The sequence below is a fragment of the Coregonus clupeaformis genome, unplaced genomic scaffold (genome assembly GCF_020615455.1).
Source record: "Coregonus clupeaformis isolate EN_2021a unplaced genomic scaffold, ASM2061545v1 scaf1729, whole genome shotgun sequence".
Classification (NCBI taxonomy): domain Eukaryota; kingdom Metazoa; phylum Chordata; class Actinopteri; order Salmoniformes; family Salmonidae; genus Coregonus; species Coregonus clupeaformis.
This window is the reverse complement of record NW_025535183.1, coordinates 85,001-109,951: the sequence shown is the minus strand read 5'-3', so window position 1 is coordinate 109,951 and position 24,951 is coordinate 85,001. Positions and strand designations below refer to the sequence as shown.

The 24,951-nt window shown below is 49.2% G+C and overlaps 1 protein-coding gene across 1 annotated transcript in view; it reads left to right on the top strand.

Annotated features, from left to right (window-relative positions):
- Positions 1-10,167: 10,167 nt before the first annotated feature.
- The window catches only part of LOC121566330 (protein diaphanous homolog 3-like), a gene marked incomplete at both ends in the record, with an annotated part of 91,725 nt that continues 76,941 nt past the window's right edge, over positions 10,168-24,951 (top strand). Inside the window, 2 exons of the mRNA XM_045218697.1 lie at positions 10,168-10,242; positions 10,616-10,685. Coding sequence (XP_045074632.1) covers positions 10,168-10,242; positions 10,616-10,685 — 145 coding nt within the window. The remainder of the gene's footprint in view (positions 10,243-10,615; positions 10,686-24,951) is intronic.

The following is a 24,951-nucleotide window of genomic DNA, read 5'->3' as shown; positions in this document are numbered from 1 at the left end:
ACGGTGAGCAAAAATCCCAGAACCACACGGGGAGACCTAGTGAATGACCTGCAGAGAGCTGGGAACAAAGTAACAAAGCCTACCATCAGTAACACACTACGCCGCCAGGGACTCAAATCCTGCAGTGCCAGACGTGTCCCCCTGCTTAAGCCAGTACATGTCCAGGCCCGTCTGAAGTTTGCTAGAGTGCATTTGGATGATCCAGAAGAGGATTGGGAGAATGTCATATGGTCAGATGAAACCAAAATATAACTTTTTGGTAAAAACTCAACTCGTTGTGTTTGGAGGACAAAGAATGCTGAGTTGCATCCAAAGAACACCATACCTACTGTGAAGCATGGGGGTGGAAACATCATGCTTTGGGGCGGTTTTTCTGCAAAGGGACCAGGACGACTGATCCGTTTAAAGGAAAGAATGAATGGGGCCATGTATCGTGAGATTTTTAGTGAAAACCTCCTTCCATCAGCAAGGGCATTGAAGATGAAACGTGGCTGGGTCTTTCAGCATGACAATGATCCCAAACACACCGCCCGGGCAACAAAGGAGTGGCTTCGTAAGAAGCATTTCAAGGTCCTGGAGTGGCCTAGCCAGTCTCCAGATCTCAACCCCATAGAAAATCTTTGGAGGGGAGTTGAAAGTCCGTGTTGCATCACTGCTCTAGAGTAAATCTGCATGGAGGAATGGGCCAAAATACCAGCAACAGTGTGTGAAAACCTTGTGAAGACTTACAGAAAACGTTTGACCTGTGTCATTGCCAACAAAGGGTATATAACAAAGTATTGATAAACTTTTGTTATTGACCAAATACTTATTTTCCACCATAATTTGCAAATAAATTCATAAAAAATCCTACAATGTGATTTTCTGGATATTTTTTTCTGATTTTGTCTGTCATAGTTGACGTGTACCTATGATGAAAATTACAGGCCTCTCTCATCTTTTTAAGTGGGAGAACTTGCACAATTGGTGGCTGACTAAATACTTTTTTTCCCCACTGTAGCTTAGTGGTTAAGAGCGTTGTGCCAGTAGCCCTCCTTCTGGACCAGAGGAAATAAAACAGTGCCTGTTATGTCAGAAGTCCATTGTTTTATAACGCCCTCTGTTTTTTAATGAAACATCAATATTCTAATGTCCGTATTTCCCTTGATGTGGGGTCATTAAATGTAGATTTGCATTCCGTCCTCCCCTCCTCTGATCTGATTCCACCCCCCCCCCACAGCCTCCGCTGTTAGGGTTTAATATGGATCACCTTATTATTCTTTAAAGAACGCAACGAATGCCTCAAACTGACTTGCCTAGTTAAATAAAGGTTAAATAAAAAATTAATACAATTAAAAAAAAAAAACGGATGAAGTGGTCCGACCGACTGTCTTCCCCTAAGCAACCTCCTTTTGACTAATCCAATCCAGCCAGCAGAGCGGAGCTGGGCAGCCACCACCCCCCTGCAATTTGGCTTCACCTTGAGATCATTTGTTGACATGCATGCTAGGATATGGTTATTTGATGCTGGGAGGCATGCAGCTTGTTGATTAGAAGCACAAGCCATGCATCCTAATAGGGAGAGATATCTCTCTCTCCCCCTCCTCTCCTCTCTCTCTCTCAATTCAATTTCAATTTCAATTTAAGGGCTTTATTGGCATTGGAAACGTATGTTAACATTGCCAAAGCAAGTGAAGTAGATAGTAAACAAAAGTGAAATAAACAATAAATATTAACAGTAAACATTACACTCAGAAGATCCAAAAAGAATAAAGACATTTCAAATGTCATATTATGTCTATATACAGTGTTGTAACAATGTGCAAATAGTTAAAGTACAAATGGGAAAATAAATAAACATAAATATGGGTTGTATTTACAATGGTGTTTGTTCTTCACTGGTTGCCCTTTTCTTGTGGCAACAGGTCACAAATCTTGCAGCTGTGATGGCACACTGATTTTCACCCAGTAGATAAGGGAGTTTATCAAAATGTGGTTTGTTTTCGAATTATTTGTGGATCTCTGTAATCTGAGGGAAATATGTGTCTCTAATATGGTCATACATTTGGCAGGAGGTTAGGAAGTGCAGCTCAGTTTCCACCTCATTTTGTGGGCAGTGTGCACATAGCCTGTCTTCTCTTGAGAGCCAGGTCTGCCTATGGCGGCCTTTCTCAAATCAAATCAAATTTTATTGGCCACATGCGCCGAATACATTACAGTGAAATGCTTACTTACAGCCCTTAACCAACAGTGCATTTATTTTAAATAAAAAAGTAAAATAAAACAACAACAAAAAAGTGTTGAGAAAAAAAGAGCAGAAGTAAAATAAAATAACAGTAGGGAGGCTATATATACAGTAAAATAAAGTGACAGTAGGGAGGCTATATATACAGGGGGGTACCGTTGCAGAGTCAATGTGCGGGGGCACCGGCTAGTTGAGGTAGTTGAAGTAATATGTACATGTGGGTAGAGTTAAAGTGACTATGCATAAATACTTAACAGAGTAGCAGCAGCGTAAAAAGATGGGGTGAGTGGGCAGTGCAAAGAGTCCGGGTAGCCATGATTAGCTGTTCAGGAGTCTTATGGCTTGGGGGTAGAAGCTTTTGTGAAGTCTTTTGGACCTAGACTTGGCACTCCGGTACCGCTTGCCGTGCGGTAGCAGAGAGAACAGTCTATGACTAGGGTGGCTGGAGTCTTTGACAATTTTGAGGGCCTTCCTCTGACACCGCCTGGTATAGAGGTCCTGGATGGCAGGAAGCTTGGCCCCAGTGATGTACTGGGCCGTACGCACTACCCTCTGTAGTGCCTTGCGGTCGGAGGCCAAGCAGTTGCCATACCAGGCGGTGATGCAACCAGTCAGGATGCTCTCGATGGTGCAGCTGTAGAACCTTTTGAGGATCTGAGGACCCATGCCGAATCTAGGCTTTGTCATGCCCTCTTCACGACTGTCTTGGTGTGTTTGGACCATGATAGTTTGTTGGTGATGTGGACACCAAGGAACTTGAAGCTCTCAACCTGTTCCACTACAGCCCCGTCGATGAGAATGGGGGTGTGCTCAGTCCTCTTTTTTTCCCCCTGTAGTCCAAAATCATCTCCTTTGTCTTGGTCACGTTAAGGGAGAGGTTGTTAACCTGACACCACACGGCCAGGTCTCTGACCCCCTCCCTATAGGCTGTCTCATCGTTGTCGGTGATCAGGCCTACCACTGTTGTGTCGTCTGCAAACTTAATGATGGTGTTGGAGTCGTGCCTGGCCATGCAGTCATGGGTGAACAGGGAGTACAGGAGGGGACTGAGCACGCACCCCTGAGGGGCCCCCGTGTTGAGGATCAGTGTGGCAGATGTGTTGTTACCTACCCTTACCACCTGGGGCGGCCCGTCAGGAAGTCCAGGATCCAGTTGCAGAGGGAGGTGTTTAGCTTAGTGATGAGCTTTGAGGGCACTATGGTGTTGAATGCTGAGCTGTAGTCAATGAATAGCATTCTCACGTAGGTGTTCCTCTTGTCCAGGTGGGAAAGGGCAGTGTGGAGTGCAATAGAGATGGCATCATCTGTGAATCTGTTGGGGCGGTATGCAAATTGGAGTGGGTCTAGGGTTTCTGGGATAATGGTGTTGATGTGAGCCATGACCAGCCTTTCAAAGCACTTCATGGCTACAGACGTCAGTGCTACGGGTCGGTAGTCATTTAGGCAGGTTATCTTAGTGTCCTTGGGCACGGGGACTATGGTGGTCTGCTTGAAACATGTTGGTATTACAGACTCAGTCAGGGACATGTTGAAAATGTCAGTGAAGACACTTGCCAGTTGGTCAGCACATGCTCGGAGTACACATCCTGGTAATCCGTCTGGCCCTGCAGCCTTGTGAATGTTGACCTGCTTAAAAGTCTTACTCACATCGGCTACGGAGAGCGTGATCACATAGTCATCCGGAACAGCTGGTGCTCTCATGCATGCTTCAGTGTTGCTTGCCTCGAAGCGAGCATAGAAGTTATTTAGCTCGTCTGGTAGGCTTGTGTCACTGGGAAGCTCGCGACTGTGCTTCCCTTTGTAGTCTGTAATAGTTTTCAAGCCCTGCCACATCCGACGAGCGTCAGAGCCGGTGTAGTATGATTCAATCTTAGTCCTGTATTGACTCTTTGCCTGTTTGATGATTCGTCGGAGGGCATAGCGGGATTTCTTATAAGCGTCCGGGTTAGAGTCCCGCTCCTTGAAAGCGGCAGCTCTACCCTTTAGCTCAGTGCGGATGTTTCCTGTAATCCATGGCTTCTGGTTGGGGTATGTACGTACGGTCACTGTGGGACGACATCATCGATGCACTTATTGATGAAGCCAGTGACTGATGTGGTGTACTCCTCAATGCTATCTGAATAGCAAGGCTATGCTCACTGAGTCTGTACATTGTCAAAGCTTTCCTTAAGTTTGGGTCAGTCACAGTGGGTCAGTCATTCTGGCACTGTGTACTCTCTGTTTAGAGCCAAATAGCATTCTAGTTTGCTCTGTTTTTTTGTTAATTCTTTCTAATGTGTCAAGTAATTTTCTTTTTGTTTTCTCATGATTTGGTTGGGTCTAATTGTGCTGTTGTTGTTGTTGTCCTGGAGCTCTGTGGGGTCTGGTTGTGTTTGTGAACAGAGCCCCAGGACCAGCTGACTTAGGGGACTCTTCTCCAAGTTCATCTCTCTGTAGGTGATGGCTTTGTTATGGAAGGATTGGGAATCGCTTCCTTTTAAGTGGTTATAGAATTTAACGGCTCTTTTCTGGATTTTGATAATTAGCGGGTATTGGCCTAATTCTGCTCTGCATGCATTATTTGGTGTTTTTCGTTGTACACTGAGGATATTTTTGCAGAATTCTGCATGCAGAGTCTCAATTTGGTGTTTGTCCCATTTTGTGAATTCTTGGTTGGTGAGCAGACCCCAGACCTCAAAACCATAAAGGGCAATGGGTTCTATAACTGATTCAAGTATTTTTAGCCAGATCCTAATTGGTATGTCGAATTTTATGTTCCTTTTGATGGCATAGATGGCCCTTCTTGAGATTTACTGTCAGGGCCCAGGTCTGACAGAATCTGTGCAGAAAATCTAGGTGCTGCTGTAGGCCCTCCTTGGTTGGTGACAGAAGCACCAGATCATCAGCAAACAGTAGACATTTGACTTCAGATTCTAGTAGGGTGAGGCCGGGTGCTGCAGACTGTTCTAGTGCCCTTGCCAATTCATTGATATATATGTTGAAGAGGGTGGGGCTTAAACTGCATCCCTGTCTCACCCCACGGCCCTGTGGAAAGAAATGTGTGTGTTTTTTGCCAATTTTAACCGCACACTTGTTGTTTGTGTACATGGATTTTATAATGTCGTATGTTTTTCCCCCAACCCCACTTTCCATCAATTTGTATAGCAGACCCTCATGCCAAATTGAGTCAAAAGCTTTTTTGAAATCAACAAAGCATGAGAAGACTTTGCCTTTGTTTTGGTTTGTTTGTTTGTCAATTAGGGTGTGCAGGGGGAATACGTGGTCTGTCGTACGGTAATTTGGTAAAAAGCCAATTTGACATTTGATCAGTACATTGTTTTCACTGAGGAAATTAACTAGTCTGCTGTTAATGATAATGCAGAGGATTTTCCCAAGGTTGCTGTTGACGCATATCCCACGGTAGTTATTGGGGTCAAATTTGTCTCCACTTTTGTGGATTGGGGTGATCAGTCCTTGGTTCCAAATATTGGGGAAGATGCCAGAGCTCTCTCCCTCTCTCTACCTCTCTCCCCGTCTCTATCTCTCCCTCTCTCCTTCCCTATCGCTCTCTCTCTCTCTCTCTCTCTCTCTCTCTCTCTCTCTCTCTCTCTCTCTCTCTCTCTCTCTCTCTCTCTCTCTCTCTCTACCTCTCTCCCCGTCTCTATCTCTCCCTCTCTCCTTCCCTATCGCTCTCTCTCTCTCTCTCTCTCTCTCTCTCTCTCTCTCTCTCTCTCTCTCTCTCTCTCTCTCTCTCTCTCTCTCTCTCTCTCTCTCTCTCTCTCTCTCTCTCTCTCTCTCTCTCTCTCTCTCTCTCTCTCTCTCTCTCTCTCTCTCTCTCTCTCTCTCTCTCTGTCTCTCTCTGTCTCTCTCTGTCTTCCTGTATGGACTTGCATATATACACCTCTATCTCCCTCTTGGACGTCCATCTCTGTAGCCCAGTCAGGGTCTACCAGTCAATAGCCTCAGATGATGCATGGCAACACTGAATAAAGGCTCTTCCTCTCGCTAGATGGGACCCAGATGTATTTATTTTCCACATTACTTTCACAGTGAGAGCGTCCCAATGACACCCTACTCCCTGTGAAGTGCACTACATTATGAACAGGGCCTCTACATATGGAATAGGGTGCCACAGTGAGAGGGGCACTACCCGGTTCATCTGTGATTACCACTTCCTAATTATCGGGCTCTCCATGGACCAATAGGAGATGAGTTTTGAGGTCCATGGTCCTCCTACCCAATCATATCACCACTAGTTACTAAGACCTGTCCTGTTGTACAATGTTCTTCCTGGAGACCATTACCAAGGCCATAGGGGCTTTGGTCAAATTATTGCGCTATACAGGGAATAGGGTGCCATTTGGAACGCATATCCTCGTTTAAAGGTAAATATGTCTATATTCCGTCCCTGGACCTTGGTATTATACATTTAATCACTGTTCCTTCACGGTCCCTTGGTTCCAACTAAAGCAGTATTGAACCTTTTTCTGATGTCTTGGTGATGAACCTTTGGGTTTGTCCCAAATTGTACACTGTATTCCCTATATCAGTGTTCCCAAACTGGCGGCCTCCTTGCCGAATCTGGCCTGGGGTTGATTTTATTTGGTCCCTCAAGTTTTCTGAGCAAATTTCTTTTTATTTTATTATTTGGATGTAAAATAATGTTAAAACACCAGCAAATCAGCTCCAAGTGATTGTTACATTTTGGGAACATGTTCCAAAAGTATTTCCTCGCACAGTAGAGAGAGAGATATATGATCGTATACAAATGTAAGCATGGTTTTGAAATTATTATGTTTCAGTCAAATGTTATTTCTATTTGGGCTTCTTGCGGTCAATTTGCAATCTACAAATGATTTGTATTTACATTTTAGACATTTAGCAGACGCTCTTATCCAGAGCCACTTAGTTACTGCATTCGTCTTAAGATAGCTTAGGTGAGACAGCCACATTTCACAGGCATAGAAAGTACATTTTTCCCTCAATAACGTAGCTATCAGTAGAGGTGCAGCTAGAAAAGGGGGGGTTCGAGGTGAGGAGGAGGATTATTTAAGATACTGTGTTAAGAGGAAATAGGGTTTCAGATGTTTCCAGAAGTTGGGCAGGGACTCTGCTGTCCTAGCTTCAGGGGGAAGCTGGTTCCACCATTGGGGTGCCAGGACAGAGAAGAGCTTTGACTGGGCTGAGCGGGAGCTGCCCTCCCGGAGGGGTGGGGAGGGCCAAGAGACCAGAGGTGGCAGGAACAGAGTGCTCGGGTTGGGGTGTAGGGTTGGAGCATAGCCTGAAGGTAGGGAGGGGGCAGTTCCTCTTGCTGCTCCGTAGGTAAGCACCATGGTCTTGTAGAGGATGTGAGCTTTGACTGGCAGACAGTGGAGTGTACGGAGGAGCCGGGTGACATGAGAGAACTTGGGAAGGTTGTAATTATGTTCCGGCCCCACCAACCATCCGCTCAAGAAAAAATTGGCTTGTGGATTAATTTAGTTGGGGACCCCTATCCTGTATAGTGCACTGCTTTCAACCACATTTTGTGTCCTAGTCAAAATTTGTGCACTACATAGGGAATATGATTCAATTTGGGACGCAGGCCTTGACTCAGAGCAGCGGCGGTGTTCGATCCCCCTCCAGTTTATTTGTGGAATAGAAAGACCTGGATTAACCTACCAGGGAGAGGGGGAGACAACACTGAAATGTCACCAGCCTTAATACTAATATTAGTTTTGTAGGAACCCAATGCTACACACACCCTCTCTGACCTCATACAGATTAACATCCCTCTCCTCTCTGCTTCCACCTTCTCTCGCTCCATCTCCTTCAATTCAATTCCATTCAAATGGCTTTATTGGCATGGGAAAACATCATTTTACATTGCAAAATCAATTGAAACAGACAATAAATAAGTGAAATAAACAATCAGAAATTAACAGTAAACATTACACTCACAAAAGTTCCAAAAAATAAAGACATTTCAAATGTCTTATTATGTCTATATACAGTGTTGTAACGATGTGCAAATAGTTAAAGTACAAAAAGGGAACATAAATATGGGTTGTATTTATAATGATGTTTGTTCTTCACTGGTTGCCCTTTTCTTGTGGCAACAGGTCACAAATCTTGCTGCTGTGATGGCACACTGTGGTATTTCACAAATAGCTATGGGAGTTAATCAAAATTGGATTTGTTTTCGAATTCTTTGTTGGTGTAATCTGAGGGAAATATGTGTCTCTAATATGGTTATACTCTCGCTCTTTCTCTGGCTTTGGCTCTGTCTCGCTCGCTCGCTCTCTCGCTCGCTCTCTCTCTCTCTCTCGCTCTCTCTCGCTCTCTCTCGCTCTCTCTCTCTCTCTCTCTCTCTCTCTCTCTCTCTCTCTCTCTCTCTCTCTCTCTCTCTCTCTCTCTCTCTCTCTCTCTCTCTCTCTCTCTCTCTCTCTCTCTCTCTCTCTCTGTCTCTCTCTCTCCGTCTCTCTCTCTATCTCTCTCGGTCTCTCTCGCTCTCGCTCTCTGTCTCTCTCTCTGTCTCTCTCTCGCACTCTCTCTCGCACTCTCTCTCTGTATCTCTCTCTCTGTCTCTCTCGCTCTCTCTCTCTCTGTCTCTCTCGCTCTCTCTCTCTCTCGCTGTCTCTCTCGCTGTCTCTCTCGCTCTCTCTCTCTCTCTCGCTCTCTCTCGCTCTCTCTCTCTCTCTCTCTCTCTCTCTCTCTCTCTCTCTGCTCTCTTCTCTCTCTCTCTCTCTCGCTCTCTCTCGCTCTCTCGCTCTCTCTCGCTCTCTCTCGCTCTCTCGCTCTCTCTCGCTCTCTCTCGCTCTCTCTCGCTCTCTCTCGCTCTCTCTCTCTCTCTCTCGCACTCTCTCACTGTATCTCTCTCGCTCTCTCTCTCTCTCTCTCGCACCCTCTCTGTATCTCTCGCTCTCTCTCTCCGTCTCTCTCTCTGTCTCTCTCTCTGTCTCTATGAAGGGTGTGATCACAGAACTAGATTGAGTGTGTGTCATTCTATTTCTATGGACATGATTGCTGCTGCTCTTCATATGTTAGGTTGTCAGGAATAAGACTTGAAGAACTCAGAGGCTGATAGGGACAGAGCTCACACTGTGCCATCACATTTGTTTAGAAGGTTTGGAGTGCCAGGGTAAATCCTCTGTGAGTAGTTGAAAGTGACTTGAAAGAATTATGGATCAACTCCTTGTAGGGAGGATTATGTCTATCTGTCTCTGTCTGTCTGCCTGTCCGTCCGTCCTGCCTGTCCTCCCCTCAGCTCTGAAACCTCTGAATCACACATGATATTCGGCTCCAACTACAGCCTAAGCTAAGTGTGCGGCGCACGTTTAATAAACTACTGAAATAACATCTTGGTAATTCATCCTGTTTCTAGGGAATTATTATTAGATTATAGACTAGGGAATAGCAGTATTATTAGATTTCACCCAAGAGGGGGGATTGAGTGGCCCAGCTTAAAGGAGAGAGATGGAGACGTAAAAGGAAGGAGATGTGATTTAAATGGACTCAGATCTTGCTGCTGTTTTAGTCCATTCAGTGTTTCGTCTATTGGTCCGTTGGGGGAAGTTAATCTCTGAATGTGCTGACTTTTAATAGGTTCAGAACAAACACAGGCCAGCCAGCCCAGGGATCCTTTCATCACGGTTAATATTCCATCCCTGCTCTCTAGTCTAGCATGGATAGGGTATTGTTGTGTCCCAAATGCCACCTTCTACTCTGTGTAGTGCACTACTTTGTGACCAGAGCCCTGCATGACTTTGTGACCAGAGCCCATAGGGGATAAAGTTATCATCTAGTCCATCCAGGGACCATAGATAAAGTCAAGGTGTAAAACGATCTCACCAAGAGGCTGTGGGTCTGATTCCCACGTATACAGCTCACATATACTGGACAATATGTCACTGTCAGTTTCAATTCACTTTGGATCAAAAATAGTTTGATTTATTTATGATCTTTTTTTTCTTCTTTTTTTTCAGCTGGGTGCAGAGCTTTGGCCACGAGGGGCTGGGTCTGCTGCTAGACATTCTGGAGAAGTTGCTTCACAAGAAACAGTAAGAATACAACCCTGTATGCACACACACACACACACTGACTGCATTAACTCAATGTAGAAACATCACCACATGTTCAATATGAATGTTCATCTCATCTCTACTCTCTCTCTCTCTCTCTCTCTCTCTCTCTCTCTCTCTCTCTCTCTCTCTCCTGTCTCTCTCTCTCTCTCTCTCTCTCTCTCTCTCTCTCTCTCTCTGTCTCTCTCTCTGTCTCTCTCTCTCTGTCTCTCTCTCTCTCTCTCTCTCTCTCTCTCTCTCTCTCTCTCTCTCTCTGTCTCTCTCTCTCTCTCTCTGTTCTCTCTCTCTCCCTCTCTCTCTCTCTCTCTCTCTCTCTCTCTCTCTCTCTCTCTCTCTCTCTCTCTCTCTGTAGCCAGGAGAAACCTGACAAGAAGAGCCAGCATAAAATTATCCAGTGCCTCAAAGCCTTCATGAACAACAAGGTAATGCAGAGAATCCTTCACGAACAACAAGGTAATGCAGTGAATCCTCCATGAACAACAAGGTAATGCAGCTAATCCTTTTGTCTTTTACATATTGAAAAGCTGAAGGCACTGTGTTGCTGAAACGTTGGTTAGGTTTATCCGTTAATTTGTTATATTGTATGTATACAGTATATCCCTCTCTAATGCCAGCTATAGACATACAGTACCAGTCAAAAGTTTCGACACACCTCCTCATTCAAGGGTTTTTCTTTATTATTTTTACTATTTTCTACATTGTAGAATAATAGTGAAGACATCAAAACTATGAAATAAAACTATATATGGAATCATGTAGTAACCAAAAAAGTGTTAAACAAATCAAAATATATTTTTATATTTGAGGTTCTTCAAAGTAGCCACCCTTTTGCCTTGATGACAGCTTTGCATACTCTTGGCATTCTCTCAACCAGCTTCATGAGGAATGTTTTTCCAACACTCTTGAAGGAGTTCCCACATATGCTGAGAACTTGTTGTCTGCTTTACCTACACTCCATCACTCTCCTTCTTGGTCAAATAGCCCTTACACAGCCTGGAGGTGTGTTTTGGGTCTTTGTCCTGTTGAAAAACAAATTATAGTCCCACTAAGCGTAAACCAGATGGGATGGCGTTTCGCTGCAGAATGCTGTGGTAGCCATGCTGGTTAAGTGTGCCTTGAATTCGAAATAAATCACAGACTTAAGTCACCAGCAAAGGACCCCCACCATCACACCACCTCTTCCATGCTTCACGGTGGGAACCACACATGCGGAGATCATCCGTTCACCTACTCTGCGTCTCACAAAGACACGGCGGTTGGAACCAAATGATGTTGAGATGTGTCTGTTACTTGAACTCTGTGAAGCATTTATTTGGGCTGCAATTTCTGAGGTGCAGTTAACTAATGAACTTATCCTCTGCAGCAGAGGTAACTCTGGGTCTTCCTTTCCTGTGCCGGTCCTCATGAGTCAGTTTCATCATAGCGCTTGATGGTTTTTGTGACTGCACTTGAAATGTTCCAGATTGACTGACCTTCATGTCTCAAAGTAATGATGGACTGTCGTTTCTCTTTGCTTATTTGAGCTGTTCTTGCCATAATATGGACTTGGTCTTTTACCAAATAGGGCTATCTTCTGTATACCACCCCTACCTTGTCACAACACAACTGATTGGCTCAAACGCATTAAGAAGGAAAGAAATTCCACAAATTAACTTTTAAGAAGGCACACCTGTTAATTGAAATGCATTCCAGGTGACTACCTCATGAAGCTGGTTGAGAGAATGCCAAGAGTGTGCAAAGCTGTCATCAAGGCAAAGGGTTGCTATTTGAATAAATATATTTTGATTTGTTTTGTTTAACACTTTTTTGGTTACTACTTGATTCCATATGTGTTATTTCATCATTTTGATGTCTTCACTAAAAATAAACATCTACACATCCATCTCCTTCCTACTCTGTCCTCTCTAATGCCAGCTATTGAGTTATATGTAAACTATATCTACACATCCATCTCCTAACGAGCAGCGTTAGCCCACACCACACACACACACACACACACACACACGCACACACACTCCCCACACCCCTCCACAGTAGCATGTGTTAGGTGATCTCCTCCCACTGAGGGCCTGTTCAACAGGATAAGGAGGAGAGGATGAAAGAGGCTCCAGAAGGATGTGAGCTCTGAGGGGGATCCTGCTCCTACTGATCAGCTCTGCACCAGTGAGAGAGAGAGACGTCCTCCCAGGCCTCTCAGGGAGCTCAGCACCAGGGGGAGAGAGAGACGTCCTCCCAGGCCTCTCAGGGAGCTCAGCACCAGGGGGAGAGAGAGACGTCCTCCCAGGCCTCTCAGGGAGCTCTGCACCAGGGGGAGAGAGAGACGTCCTCCCAGGCCTCTCAGGGAGCTCTGCACCAGGGGGAGAGAGAGACGTCCTCCCAGGCCTCTCAGGGAGCTCTGCACCAGGGGGGAGAGAGAGACGTCCTCCCAGGCCTCTCAGGGAGCTCAGCACCAGGGGGAGAGAGAGACGTCCTCCCAGGCCTCTCAGGGAGCTCTGCACCAGGGGGAGAGAGAGACGTCCTCCCAGGCCTCTCAGGAGCTCTGCACCAGGGGGAGAGAGACGTCCCTCCCAGGCCTCTCAGGGAGCTCTGCACCAGGGGGAGAGCGAGACGTCCTCCCAGGCCTCTCAGGGAGCTCTGCACCAGGGGGAGAGAGAGACGTCCTCCCAGGCCTCTCAGGGAGCTCTGCACCAGGGGGAGAGAGAGACGTCCTCCCAGGCCTCTCAGGGAGCTCTGCACCAGGGGGAGAGAGAGACGTCCTCCCAGGCCTCTCAGGAGCTCTGCACCAGGGGGGAGAGAGACGTCCTCCCAGGCCTCTCAGGGAGCTCAGCACCAGGGGGAGAGAGAGACGTCCTCCCAGGCCTCTCAGGGAGCTCAGCACCAGGGGGAGAGAGAGACGTCCTCCCAGGCCTCTCAGGGAGCTCTGCACCAGGGGGAGAGAGAGACGTCCTCCCAGGCCTCTCAGGGAGCCTGCACCAGGGGGGAGAGAGACGTCCTCCCAGGCCTCTCAGGGAGCTCTGCACCAGGGGGAGAGAGAGACGTCCTCCCAGGCCTCTCAGGGAGCTCTGCACCAGAGAGAGAGAGAGACGTCCTCCCAGGCCTCTCAGGGAGCTCTGCACCAGGGGGAGAGAGAGACGTCCTCCCAGGCCTCTCAGGGAGCTCTGCACCAGGGGGAGAGAGAGACGTCCTCCCAGGCCTCTCAGGGAGCCTGTAATGGTCCCACCACCCCTGGTAGACTGTTCCAGTGCTGCATTTGAACTGAAGCAGGGCTCAGGGCCTGAGTCTGAGAAGAGTAGAGGAGGACCCTACACCCTCAGAGTAGAGGAGGACCCTACACCCTCAGAGTAGAGGAGGACCCTACACCCTCAGAGTAGAGGAGGACCCTACACCCTCAGGAGGACCCTACACCCTCAGAGTAGAGGAGGACCCTACACCCTCATGGAAGAGGAGGACCCTACACCCTCAGAGTAGAGGAGGACCCTCAGGGTAGAGGAGGACCCTACACCCTCAGGGTAGAGGAGGACCCTACACCCTCAGAGTAGAGGAGGACCCTACACCCTCAGGGTAGAGGAGGACCCTACACCCTCAGGGTAGAGGAGGACCCTACACCCTCAGAGTAGAGGAGGACCCTACACCCTCAGAGTAGAGGAGGACCCTACACCCTCAGGGTAGAGGAGGACCCTACACCCTCAGAGTAGAGGAGGACCCTCAGGGTAGAGGAGGACCCTCAGGGTAGAGGAGGACCCTACACCCTCAGGGTAGAGGAGGACCCTACACCCTCAGGAGGACCCTACACCCTCAGGGTAGAGGAGGACCCTACACCCTCAGAGTAGAGGAGGATCCTACACCCTCAGGGTAGAGGAGGACCCTCAGGGTAGAGGAGGACCCTCAGGGTAGAGGAGGACCCTACACCCTCAGGGTAGAGGAGGACCCTACACCCTCAGAGTAGAGGAGGACCCTACACCCTCAGAGTAGAGGAGGACCCTACACCCTCAGAGTAGAGGAGGACCCTACACCCTCAGAGTAGAGGAGGACCCTCAGGGTAGAGGAGGACCCTACACCCTCAGAGTAGAGGAGGACCCTCAGGGTAGAGGAGGACCCTACACCCTAAGGGTAGAGGAGGACCATACACCCTCAGAGTAGAGGAGGACCCTACACCCTCAGGGTAGAGGAGGACCCTACACCCTCAGAGTAGAGGAGGACCCTACACCCTCAGGGTAGAGGAGGACCCTCAGGGTAGAGGAGGACCCTCAGGGTAGAGGAGGACCCTACACCCTCAGGGTAGAGGAGGACCCTACACCCTCAGAGTAGAGGAGGACCCTACACCCTCAGAGTAGAGGAGGACCCTACACCCTCAGAGTAGAGGAGGACCCTCAGGGTAGAGGAGGACCCTCAGGGTAGAGGAGGACCCTCAGGATAGAGGAGGACCCTACACCCTCAGGATAGAGGAGGACCCTACACCCTCAGAGTAGAGGAGGACCCTACACCCTCAGAGTAAAGGAGGACCCTACACCCTCAGAGTAGAGGAGGACCCTCAGGGTAGAGGAGGACCCTACACCCTCAGAGTAGAGGAGGACCCTACACCCTCAGGGTAGAGGAGGACCCTACACCCTCAGGGTAGAGGAGGACCCTACACCCTCAGGGTAGAGGAGGACCCTACACACTCAGGGTAGAGGAGGACCCTCAGGGTAGAGGAGGACCCTACACCCTCAGAGTAGAGGAGGACCCTACACCCTCAGGGTAGAGGAGGACCCTACACCCTCAGGGTAGAGGAGGACCCTACACACTCAGGGTAGAGGAGGACCCTACACCCTCAGGGTAGAGGAGGACCCTACACCCTCAGGGTAGAGGAGGACCCTACACCCTCAGGAGGACCCTTAACCCTCAGAGTAGAGGAGGACCCTACACCCTCAGAGTAGAGGAGGACCCTACACCCTCAGGGTAGAGGAGGACCCTACACCCTCAGGGTAGAGGAGGACCCTCAGGGTAGAGGAGGACCCTCAGGGTAGAGGAGGACCCTACACCCTCAGGGTAGAGGAGGACCCTACACCCTCAGAGTAGAGGAGGACCCTACACCCTCAGAGTAGAGGAGGACCCTACACCCTCAGAGTAGAGGAGGACCCTACACCCTCAGAGTAGAGGAGGACCCTCAGGGTAGAGGAGGACCCTACACCCTCAGAGTAGAGGAGGACCCTCAGGGTAGAGGAGGACCCTACACCCTCAGGGTAGAGGAGGACCATACACCCTCAGAGTAGAGGAGGACCCTACACCCTCAGGGTAGAGGAGGACCCTACACCCTCAGGGTAGAGGAGGACCCTACACCCTCAGAGTAGAGGAGGACCCTACACCCTCAGGGTAGAGGAGGACCCTCAGGGTAGAGGAGGACCCTCAGGGTAGAGGAGGACCCTACACCCTCAGGGTAGAGGAGGACCCTACACCCTCAGAGTAGAGGAGGACCCTACACCCTCAGAGTAGAGGAGGACCCTACACCCTCAGAGTAGAGGAGGACCCTCAGGGTAGAGGAGGACCCTCAGGGTAGAGGAGGACCCTACACCCTCAGAGTAGAGGAGGACCCTACACCCTCAGAGTAGAGGAGGACCCTACACCCTCAGAGTAGAGGAGGACCCTCAGGGTAGAGGAGGACCCTACACCCTCAGAGTAGAGGAGGACCCTACACCCTCAGGGTAGAGGAGGACCCTACACCCTCAGGGTAAAGGAGGACCCTACACCCTCAGGGTAGAGGAGGACCCTACACCCTCAGAGTAGAGGAGGACCCTACACCCTCAGAGTAGAGGAGGACCCTACACCCTCAGGGTAGAGGAGGACCCTACACCCTCAGAGTAGAGGAGGACCCTACACCCTCAGGGTAGAGGAGGACCCTACACCCTCAGAGTAGAGGAGGACCCTCAGGGGAGGACCCTCAGGGTAGAGGAGGACCCTACACCCTCAGAGTAGAGGAGGACCCTCAGGGTAGAGGAGGACCCTACACCCTCAGGGTAGAGGAGGACCCTACACCCTCAGAGTAGAGGAGGACCCTCAGAGTAGAGGAGGACCCTACACCCTCAGGGTAGAGGAGGACCCTACACCCTCAGAGTAGAGGAGGACCCTACACCCTCAGGGTAGAGGAGGACCCTACACCCTCAGAGTAGAGGAGGACCCTACACCCTCAGGGTAGAGGAGGACCCTACACCCTCAGGGTAGAGGAGGACCCTACACCCTCAGGAGGACCCTACACCCTCAGAGTAGAGGAGGACCCTACACCCTCAGGGTAGAGGAGGACCCTACACCCTCAGGGTAGAGGAGGACCCTACACCCTCAGGGTAGAGGAGGACCCTACACCCTCAGGGTAGAGGAGGACCCTACACCCTCAGAGTAGAGGAGGACCCTACACCCTCAGAGTAGAGGAGGACCCTACACCCTCAGAGTAGAGGAGGACCCTACACCCTCAGAGTAGAGGAGGACCCTACACCCTCAGGGTAGAGGAGGACCCTACACCCTCAGGGTAGAGGAGGACCCTACACCCTCAGAGTAGAGGAGGACCCTACACCCTCAGGGTAGAGGAGGACCCTACACCCTCAGAGTAGAGGAGGACCCTACACCCTCAGGGTAGAGGAGGACCCTACACCCTCAGAGTAGAGGAGGACCCTACACCCTCAGAGTAGAGGAGGACCCTACACCCTCAGAGTAGAGGAGGACCCTACACCCTCAGAGTAGAGGAGGACCCTACACCCTCAGGGTAGAGGAGGACCCTACACCCTCAGAGTAGAGGAGGACCCTCAGGGTAGAGGAGGACCCTACACCCTCAGAGTAGAGGAGGACCCTCAGGGTAGAGGAGGACCCTACACCCTCAGAGTAGAGGAGGACCCTACACCCTCAGGGTAGAGGAGGACCCTACACCCTCAGAGTAGAGGAGGACCCTACACCCTCAGGGTAGAGGAGGACCCTACACCCTCAGGGTAGAGGAGGACCCTACACCCTCAGAGTAGAGGAGGACCCTCAGGGTAGAGGAGGACCCTACACCCTCAGAGTAGAGGAGGACCCTACACCCTCAGGGTAGAGGAGGACCCTACACCCTCAGGAGGACCCTACACCCTCAGTATTGAAGAAGACCACTATTAGTCCTAATACCATGGAAACAGACAGAGGACTAAAGTCACCATGGATACCACCAAGGATCATCACTTGTCTGTGAGAGTAGGAATGTGTCCCGCTGCTGAATTGGTACTGGTACTCCCTGTCCCTTCAGAAAGTATTCGTACCCCTTGACTTATTCCACAGTTACAGCCTAAATTCAAAATGGATTAAAATCGATTTTTTTCTCACCCATCTACACACAATACCCCATAATAACGAAGTGAAAACACGTTTTTAGAAATGTTTGCACATTTATTGAAAATGAAATGCAGAAATGCATTTCCATAAGTATTCGCACCCCTGAGTCAATACGTTGTAGAAATACTTTTGGCAGCGATAACAGCTTTCTGGGTAAGTCTCTAAGATATTTTCACACCTGGATTGTGCAACATTTGCACATTATTATTTTAAAAATTCTTCAAGCTCTGTCATATTGGTTGTTGATCATTGCTAGACAACCATGTTCAGGTCTTGCCGTAGATTTACAGTGCATTCGGAAAGTATTCAGACCCCTTGACTTTTTCCACATTTTGTTACGTTACAGCCTTATTCTAAAATTGATGAAATATATATTTTTCTTCATCCATTTACACACAATACCCCATAATGACAAAGCAAAAACAGGTTTTTAGACATTTTTGCAAATGTATTACAAATATAAAACGAAATATCACATTGACATAAGTATTCAGACCCTTTACTCAGTACTTTGTTGAAGCACCTTTGGCAGCGATTACAGCCTTGAGTCTTCTTGGGTTTGACGCTACAAGCTTGGCACACCTGTATTTGGGGAGTTTCTCCCATTCTTCTCTGCAGATCCTCTCAAGCTCTGTCAGGTTGGATGGGGAGCGTCGCTGCACAGCTATTTTATGGGGTATTGTGTGTAGATTGATGAGGGGAAAAAAAACGATTTAATCAATTTTAGAATAAGGCTGTAACGTAACAAAATGTGCAAAAAGTCAAGGGGGTCTGAATACTTTCTGAATGCACTGTAGGTTAGCGTTTTTCATCATGAAGCTTGTTCTGGAGGCAGCTCTGCAGAGCGATATACCTCCCATCCTGGCTATGTTCCCCCAGTCTGTTTCATTACCGATACACCTTCCCATCCTGGCTATGTTCCCCAAGTCTGTTTCATTACCGATACACCTCCCATCCTGGCTATGTTCCCCCAGTCTGTTTCATTACCGATACACCTTCCCATCCTGGCTATGTTCTCCCAGTCTGTTTCATTACCGATACACCTTCCCATCCTGGCTATGTTCCCCAAGTCTGTTTCATTACCGATACACCTTCCCATCCTGGCTATGTTCCCCCAGTCGGTTTCATTACCGATACACTTTCCCATCCTGGCTATGTTCCCCAAGTCTGTTTCATTACCGATACACCTCCCATCCTGGCTATGTTCCCCCAGTCTGTTTCATTACCGATACACCTTCCCATCCTGGCTATGTTCCCCAAGTCTGTTTCATTACCGATACACCTTCCCATCCTGGCTATGTTCCCCCAGTCGGTTTCATTACCGATACACCTTCCCATCCTGGCTATGTTCCCCAAGTCTGTTTCATTACCGATACACCTCCCATCCTGGCTATGTTCTCCCAGTCTGTTTCATTACCGATACACTTCCCATCCTGGCTATGTTCCCCCAGTATGTTTCATTACCGATACACCTTCCCATCCTGGCTATGTTCTCCCAGTCTGTTTCATTACCGATACACCTCCCATCCTGGCTATGTTCCCCCAGTATGTTTCATTACTGATACACCTCCCATCCTGGCTATGTTCTCCCAGTCTGTTTCATTACCGATACACCTCCCATCCTGGCTATGTTCCCCCAGTCTGTTTCATTACCGATACACCTTCCCATCCTGGCTATGTTCTCCCAGTCTGTTTCATTACCGATACACCTTCCCATCCTGGCTATATTCCCCCCAGTATGTTTCATTACCGATACACCTCCCATCCTGGCTATGTTCACCCAGTCTGTTTCATTACCGATACACCTCCCATCCTGGCTATGTTCTCCCAGTCTGTTTCATTACCGATACACCTTCCATCCTGGCTATGTTCTCCCAGTCTGTTTCATTACCGATATACCTCCCATCCTGGCTATGTTCCCCCAGTCTGTTTCATTACCGATACACCTCCCATCCTGGCTATGTTCCCCTAGTCTGTTTCATTACCGATACACCTCCCATCCTGGCTATGTTCCCCAAGTCTGTTTCATTACCGATACACCTCCCATCCTGGCTATATTCACCCAGTCTGTTTCATTACCGATACACCTTCCCATCCTGGCTATGTTCCCCTAGTCTGTTTCATTACCGATACACCTTCCCATCCTGGCTATGTTCCCCCAGTCTGTTTCATTACCGATACACCTCCCATCCTGGCTATGTTCCCCCAGTCTGTTTCATTACCGATACACCTTCCCATCCTGGCTATGTTCTCCCAGTCTGTTTCATTACCGATACACCTTCCCATCCTGGCTATGTTCCCCAAGTCTGTTTCATACCGATACACCTCCCATCCTGGCTATGTTCCCCAGTCTGTTTCATTACCGATACACCTTCCCATCCTGGCTATGTTCCCCAGTCTGTTTCATTACCGATACACCTTCCCATCCTGGCTATGTTCTCCCAGTCTGTTTCATTACCGATACACCTCCCATCCTGGCTATATTCCCCAAGTCTGTTTCATACCGATACACCTCCCATCCTGGCTATGTTCCCCAGTCTGTTTCATTACCGATACACCTTCCCATCCTGGCTATGTTCCCCAGTCTGTTTCATTACCGATACACCTTCCCATCCTGGCTATGTTCCCCAGTCTGTTTCATTGCCGATACACCTTCCCATCCTGGCTATGTTCTCCCAGTCTGTTTCATTACCGATACACCTTCCCATCCTGGCTATGTTCCCCAAGTCTGTTTCATACCGATACACCTCCCATCCTGGCTATGTTCCCCAGTCTGTTTCATTACCGATACACCTTCCCATCCTGGCTATGTTCTCCCAGTCTGTTTCATTACCGATACACCTCCCATCCTGGCTATATTCCCCAAGTCTGTTTCATACCGATACACCTCCCATCCTGGCTATGTTCCCCAAGTCTGTTTCATTACCGATACACCTTCCCATCCTGGCTATGTTCCCCAGTCTGTTTCATTACCGATACACCTTCCCATCCTGGCTATGTTCCCCCAGTCTGTTTCATTACCGATACACCCCCCATCCTGGCTATGTTCTCCCAGTCTGTTTCATTACCGATACACCTTCCCATCCTGGCTATGTTCTCCCAGTCAATCAATCAATTCAATTTTATTTTATATAGCCCTTCGTACATCAGCTAATATCTCGAAGTGCTGTACAGAAACCCAGCCTAAAACCCCAAACAGCTAGTAATGCAGGTGTAGAAGCACGGTGGCTAGGAAAAACTCCCTAGAAAGGCCAAAACCTAGGAAGAAACCTAGAGAGGAACCAGGCTATGAGGGGTGGCCAGTCCTCTTCTGGCTGTGCCGGGTGGAGATTATAACAGAACCATACCAAGATGTTCAAAAATGTTCATAAGTGACAAGCATGGTCAAATAATAATCAGGAATAAATCTCAGTTGGCTTTTCATAGCCGATCATTAAGAGTTGAAAACAGCAGGTCTGGGACAGGTAGGGGTTCCATAACCGCAGGCAGAACAGTTGAAACTGGAATAGCAGCAAGGCCAGGCGGACTGGGGACAGCAAGGAGTCACCACGGCCGGTAGTCCCGACGTATGGTCCTAGGGCTCAGGTCTCTCAGTTGGCTTTTCATAGCCGATCATTAAGAGTTGAAAACAGCAGGTCTGGGACAGGTAGGGGTTTCGTAACCGCCAGGCAGAACAGTTGAAACTGGAATAGCAGCAAGGCCAGGCAGACTGGGGACAGCAAGGTGTCAGCATGCCCGGTAGTCCTGACGTATGGTCCTAGGGCTCAGGTTCTCAGAGAGAAGAGAGAACGAGAGAATTAGAGAGAGCATACTTAAATTCACACAGGACACTGGATAAGACAGGAGAAGTACTCCAGGTATAACCAACTAACCCCAGCCCCCCGACACATAAACTACTGCAGCATAAATACTGGAGGCTGAGACAGGAGCGGTCCGGAGACACTGTGGCCCCATCCGAAGAAACCCCGGACAGGGCCAAACAGGAAGGATATAACCCCACCCACTCTGCCAAAGCACAGCCCCCGCACCACTAGAGGGATATCCTCAACCACCAACTTACAATCCTGAGACAAGGCCGAGTATAGCCCACAGAGGTCTCCACCACAGCACAAACCAAGGGGGGGCGCCAACCCAGACAGGAAGATCACGTCAGTAACTCAACCCACTCAAGTGACGCACCCCTCCTAGGGACGGCATGAAAGAGCACCAGCAAGCCAGTGACTCAGTCTGTTTCATTACCGATACACCTCCCATCCTGGCTATGTTCCCCAGTCTGTTTCATTACTGATACACCCCCCATCCTGGCTATGTTCCCCAAGTCTGTTTCATTACCGATACACCTCCCATCCTGGCTATGTTCTCCCAGTCTGTTTCATTACCGATACACCTCCCATCCTGGCTATGTTCTCCCAGTCTGTTTCATTACCGATACACCTTCCCATCCTGGCTATGTTCCTCCCAGTCTGTTTCATTACTGATACACCCCCCATCCTGGCTATGTTCCCCAAGTCTGTTTCATTACCGATACACCTTCCCATCCTGGCTATGTTCCTCCCAGTCTGTTTCATTACCGATACACCTCCCATCCTGGCTATGTTCCCCCAGTCTGTTTCATTACCGATACACCTCCCATCCTGGCTATGTTCCCCCAGTCTGTTTCATTACCGATACACCTTCCCATCCTGGCTATGTTCTCCCAGTCTGTTTCATTACCGATACACCTCCCATCCTGGCTATATTCCCCAAGTCTGTCTCAGAATGTGACCCAAATGGCACCCTATTCCATATATAGAGACCCATGTCTCTGGTCAAATGTAGTGTACTATGTAAGGAATAGGGTACCATTTGGAATGCAGACCCAGTCTCAGCCAGTCGGGGAGGAGTTGTCGTTGTGTGGAGCTAAAGCCCAATGGAGCCCGTCTGGCACACCGCTCCGCTCCTCCTCGCCTCTCGCTGTAAGGTCTTGTGTAATCCTGTGCAACAACAGGTGCCAAGCGTCTCTTTTACCCCGGGCACCGGCTCACTCACAGACCTTTCCCTCGCCTCCTGCTGCATCTTGGGATACGCCCCGCCCACAGCGCCTGCAGAGGCTGCCAGACAGGTGTTCCAAACCAGCTGTCAGTGCCTCCCCTCCTCCCCTCCCTCTCTTCCTCCTCCCCTCCCTCTCTTCCTCCTCACTCCCTCCTCCCCTCCCGCTCTTCCTCCTCCCCTCCCTCTCTCCCTCCTCCCCTCCCTCTCTCCCTCCTCCCTCCCTCTCTTCCTCCTCCCTCCCTCTCTTCCTCCCTCTCTTCCTCCCCCCTCCCTCTCTTCCTCCTCCCCTCCCTCTCTTCCTCCTCCCCTCCCTCTCTCCCTCCTCCCTCCTCTCTTCCTCCTCCCTCCCTCTCTTCCTCCCTCTCTTCCCCCCTCCCTCTCTTCCTCCCTCTCTTCCTCCCCCTCCCTCTCTTCCTCCTCCCCTCCCTCTCTCCCTCCTCCCTCCCTCCTTTCTCTCCCTCCTCCCTCCCTCCTTTCTCTCCTTCCCTCATCTCTCCCCTCCCTTCTCTCCTTCCCTCATCTCTCCCCTCCCTTCTTTCCTTCCCTCATCTCTCCCCTCCCCTCTTTCCTTCCCTCATCTCTCCCCTCTCTCCTTCCCTCCCCTCTCTCCATCCCTCCCCTCCCCTCTCTCCTTCCCTCATCTCTCCCCTCCCTTCTCTCCTTCCTTCATCTCTCCCCTCCCGTCCCTCCTTCCTTCATCTCTCCCCTCCCGTCCCTCCTTCCCTCATCTCTCCCCTCCCGTCCCTCCTTCCCTCATCTCTCCCCTCCCGTCCCTCCTTCCCTCATCTCTCCCCTCCCGTCCCTGCTTTCCTCATCTCTCCCCTCCCGTCCCTCCTTCCCTCATCTCTCCCCTCCCGTCCCTCCTTCCCTCATCTCTCCCCTCCCGTCCCTCCTTCCCTCATCTCTCCCCTCCCGTCCCTCCTTCCTCATCTCTCACCTCCCGTCCCTCCTTCCTCATCTCTCCCCTCCCGTCCCTCCTTCCTCATCTCTCCCCCTCCCTTCCCTCCTTCCCTCATCTCTCCCCTCCCGTCCCTCCTTCCCTCATCTCTCCCCTCCCGTCCCTCCTTCCCTCATCTCTCCCCTCCCGTCCCTCCTTCCCTCATCTCTCCCCTCCCTTCTCTCCTTCCCTCATCTCTCCCCTCCCTTCTCTCATTCCTCCCCTCTTGTCTTCCCCTCCAAATGAAGACAGGAGTAGGGAGGAAACAGAAGGATGTGTTTTCTCTTGTTACCAGGCCTCCCCACACCAAACACACTGTTACCGCATCAACATTTTAATTGTCTTCTTTACCATAAAGTCTGGGAACACAATTCAATCCTCATTCTTTAAGATGGGCCTAATTAATCATTGTGGGGAAATGAAAGACTCCCTGAAATAATAAAGATAAAGATTTAATAAAGATAAAGAAATAATAAAGATTTCACATTATGGATATGCTAATTGTACTAAATTGATATTAGATTTTTATATATTATGTTTAACTTGAATCCACTGAGTATTCTGAGAATAGGAGCAGCGAGTGTCTGAACACTGGCAAGACTGGCACTGTTCCTCACAGCATATGGTCATAATAGTTAATAAACGCTTCTCACTTAAGATGGTGTGCGTTCACAGCTGTCATTAGCCCACACAAACACTCACTCACTCACTCACTCACTCACTCACTCACTCACTCACTCACCCACTCACCCACTCACCCACTCACCCACTCACCCACTCACCACTCACCCACTCACCCACTCACCCACTCACCCACACACACACACACACACACACACACACACACACTCACACAGACAGACAGACAGACAGACAGACACCCACTCCGCCTCCCCAATCCTCAGTAGTCCTCAAGCTCATTCCCAACACGCAGCCTGCCGAGCACTAACTGTGAAGTGCAGGGAATAGAACATATCTAATACATATTCAGTGTACTGACCTTTACTGTTGTGGAATAGCGTACTACTTCAAATATTAAAAATAAAAAAGTATGCTACAAAAATGGTTACAACTCACACGAACACACACACAATATAACAATGTTCTTTATTCCGTTGTATTTCTCTGTCTCGATGATGGCTTCCTATACAGCCCATGCTGTTGTGTTGAGATGTTTCGATGCTAGAAGGAGAGAAACAGCCGTCCCTCTCACCTGAATACCACGTTCAGTATCATTTGGCAGGCCTAGTTTTCCTTTTTACACATATACCGTTGGGAAATAACTCACTTTCTCTTGGAAACAGTTTTACATTTGTTGGTGTTTCTTTGTGAAATACCTTTAGTGCCACACGGTAGACCTGTGTGGGTGGGCAATGGGTTTACATTTCAGT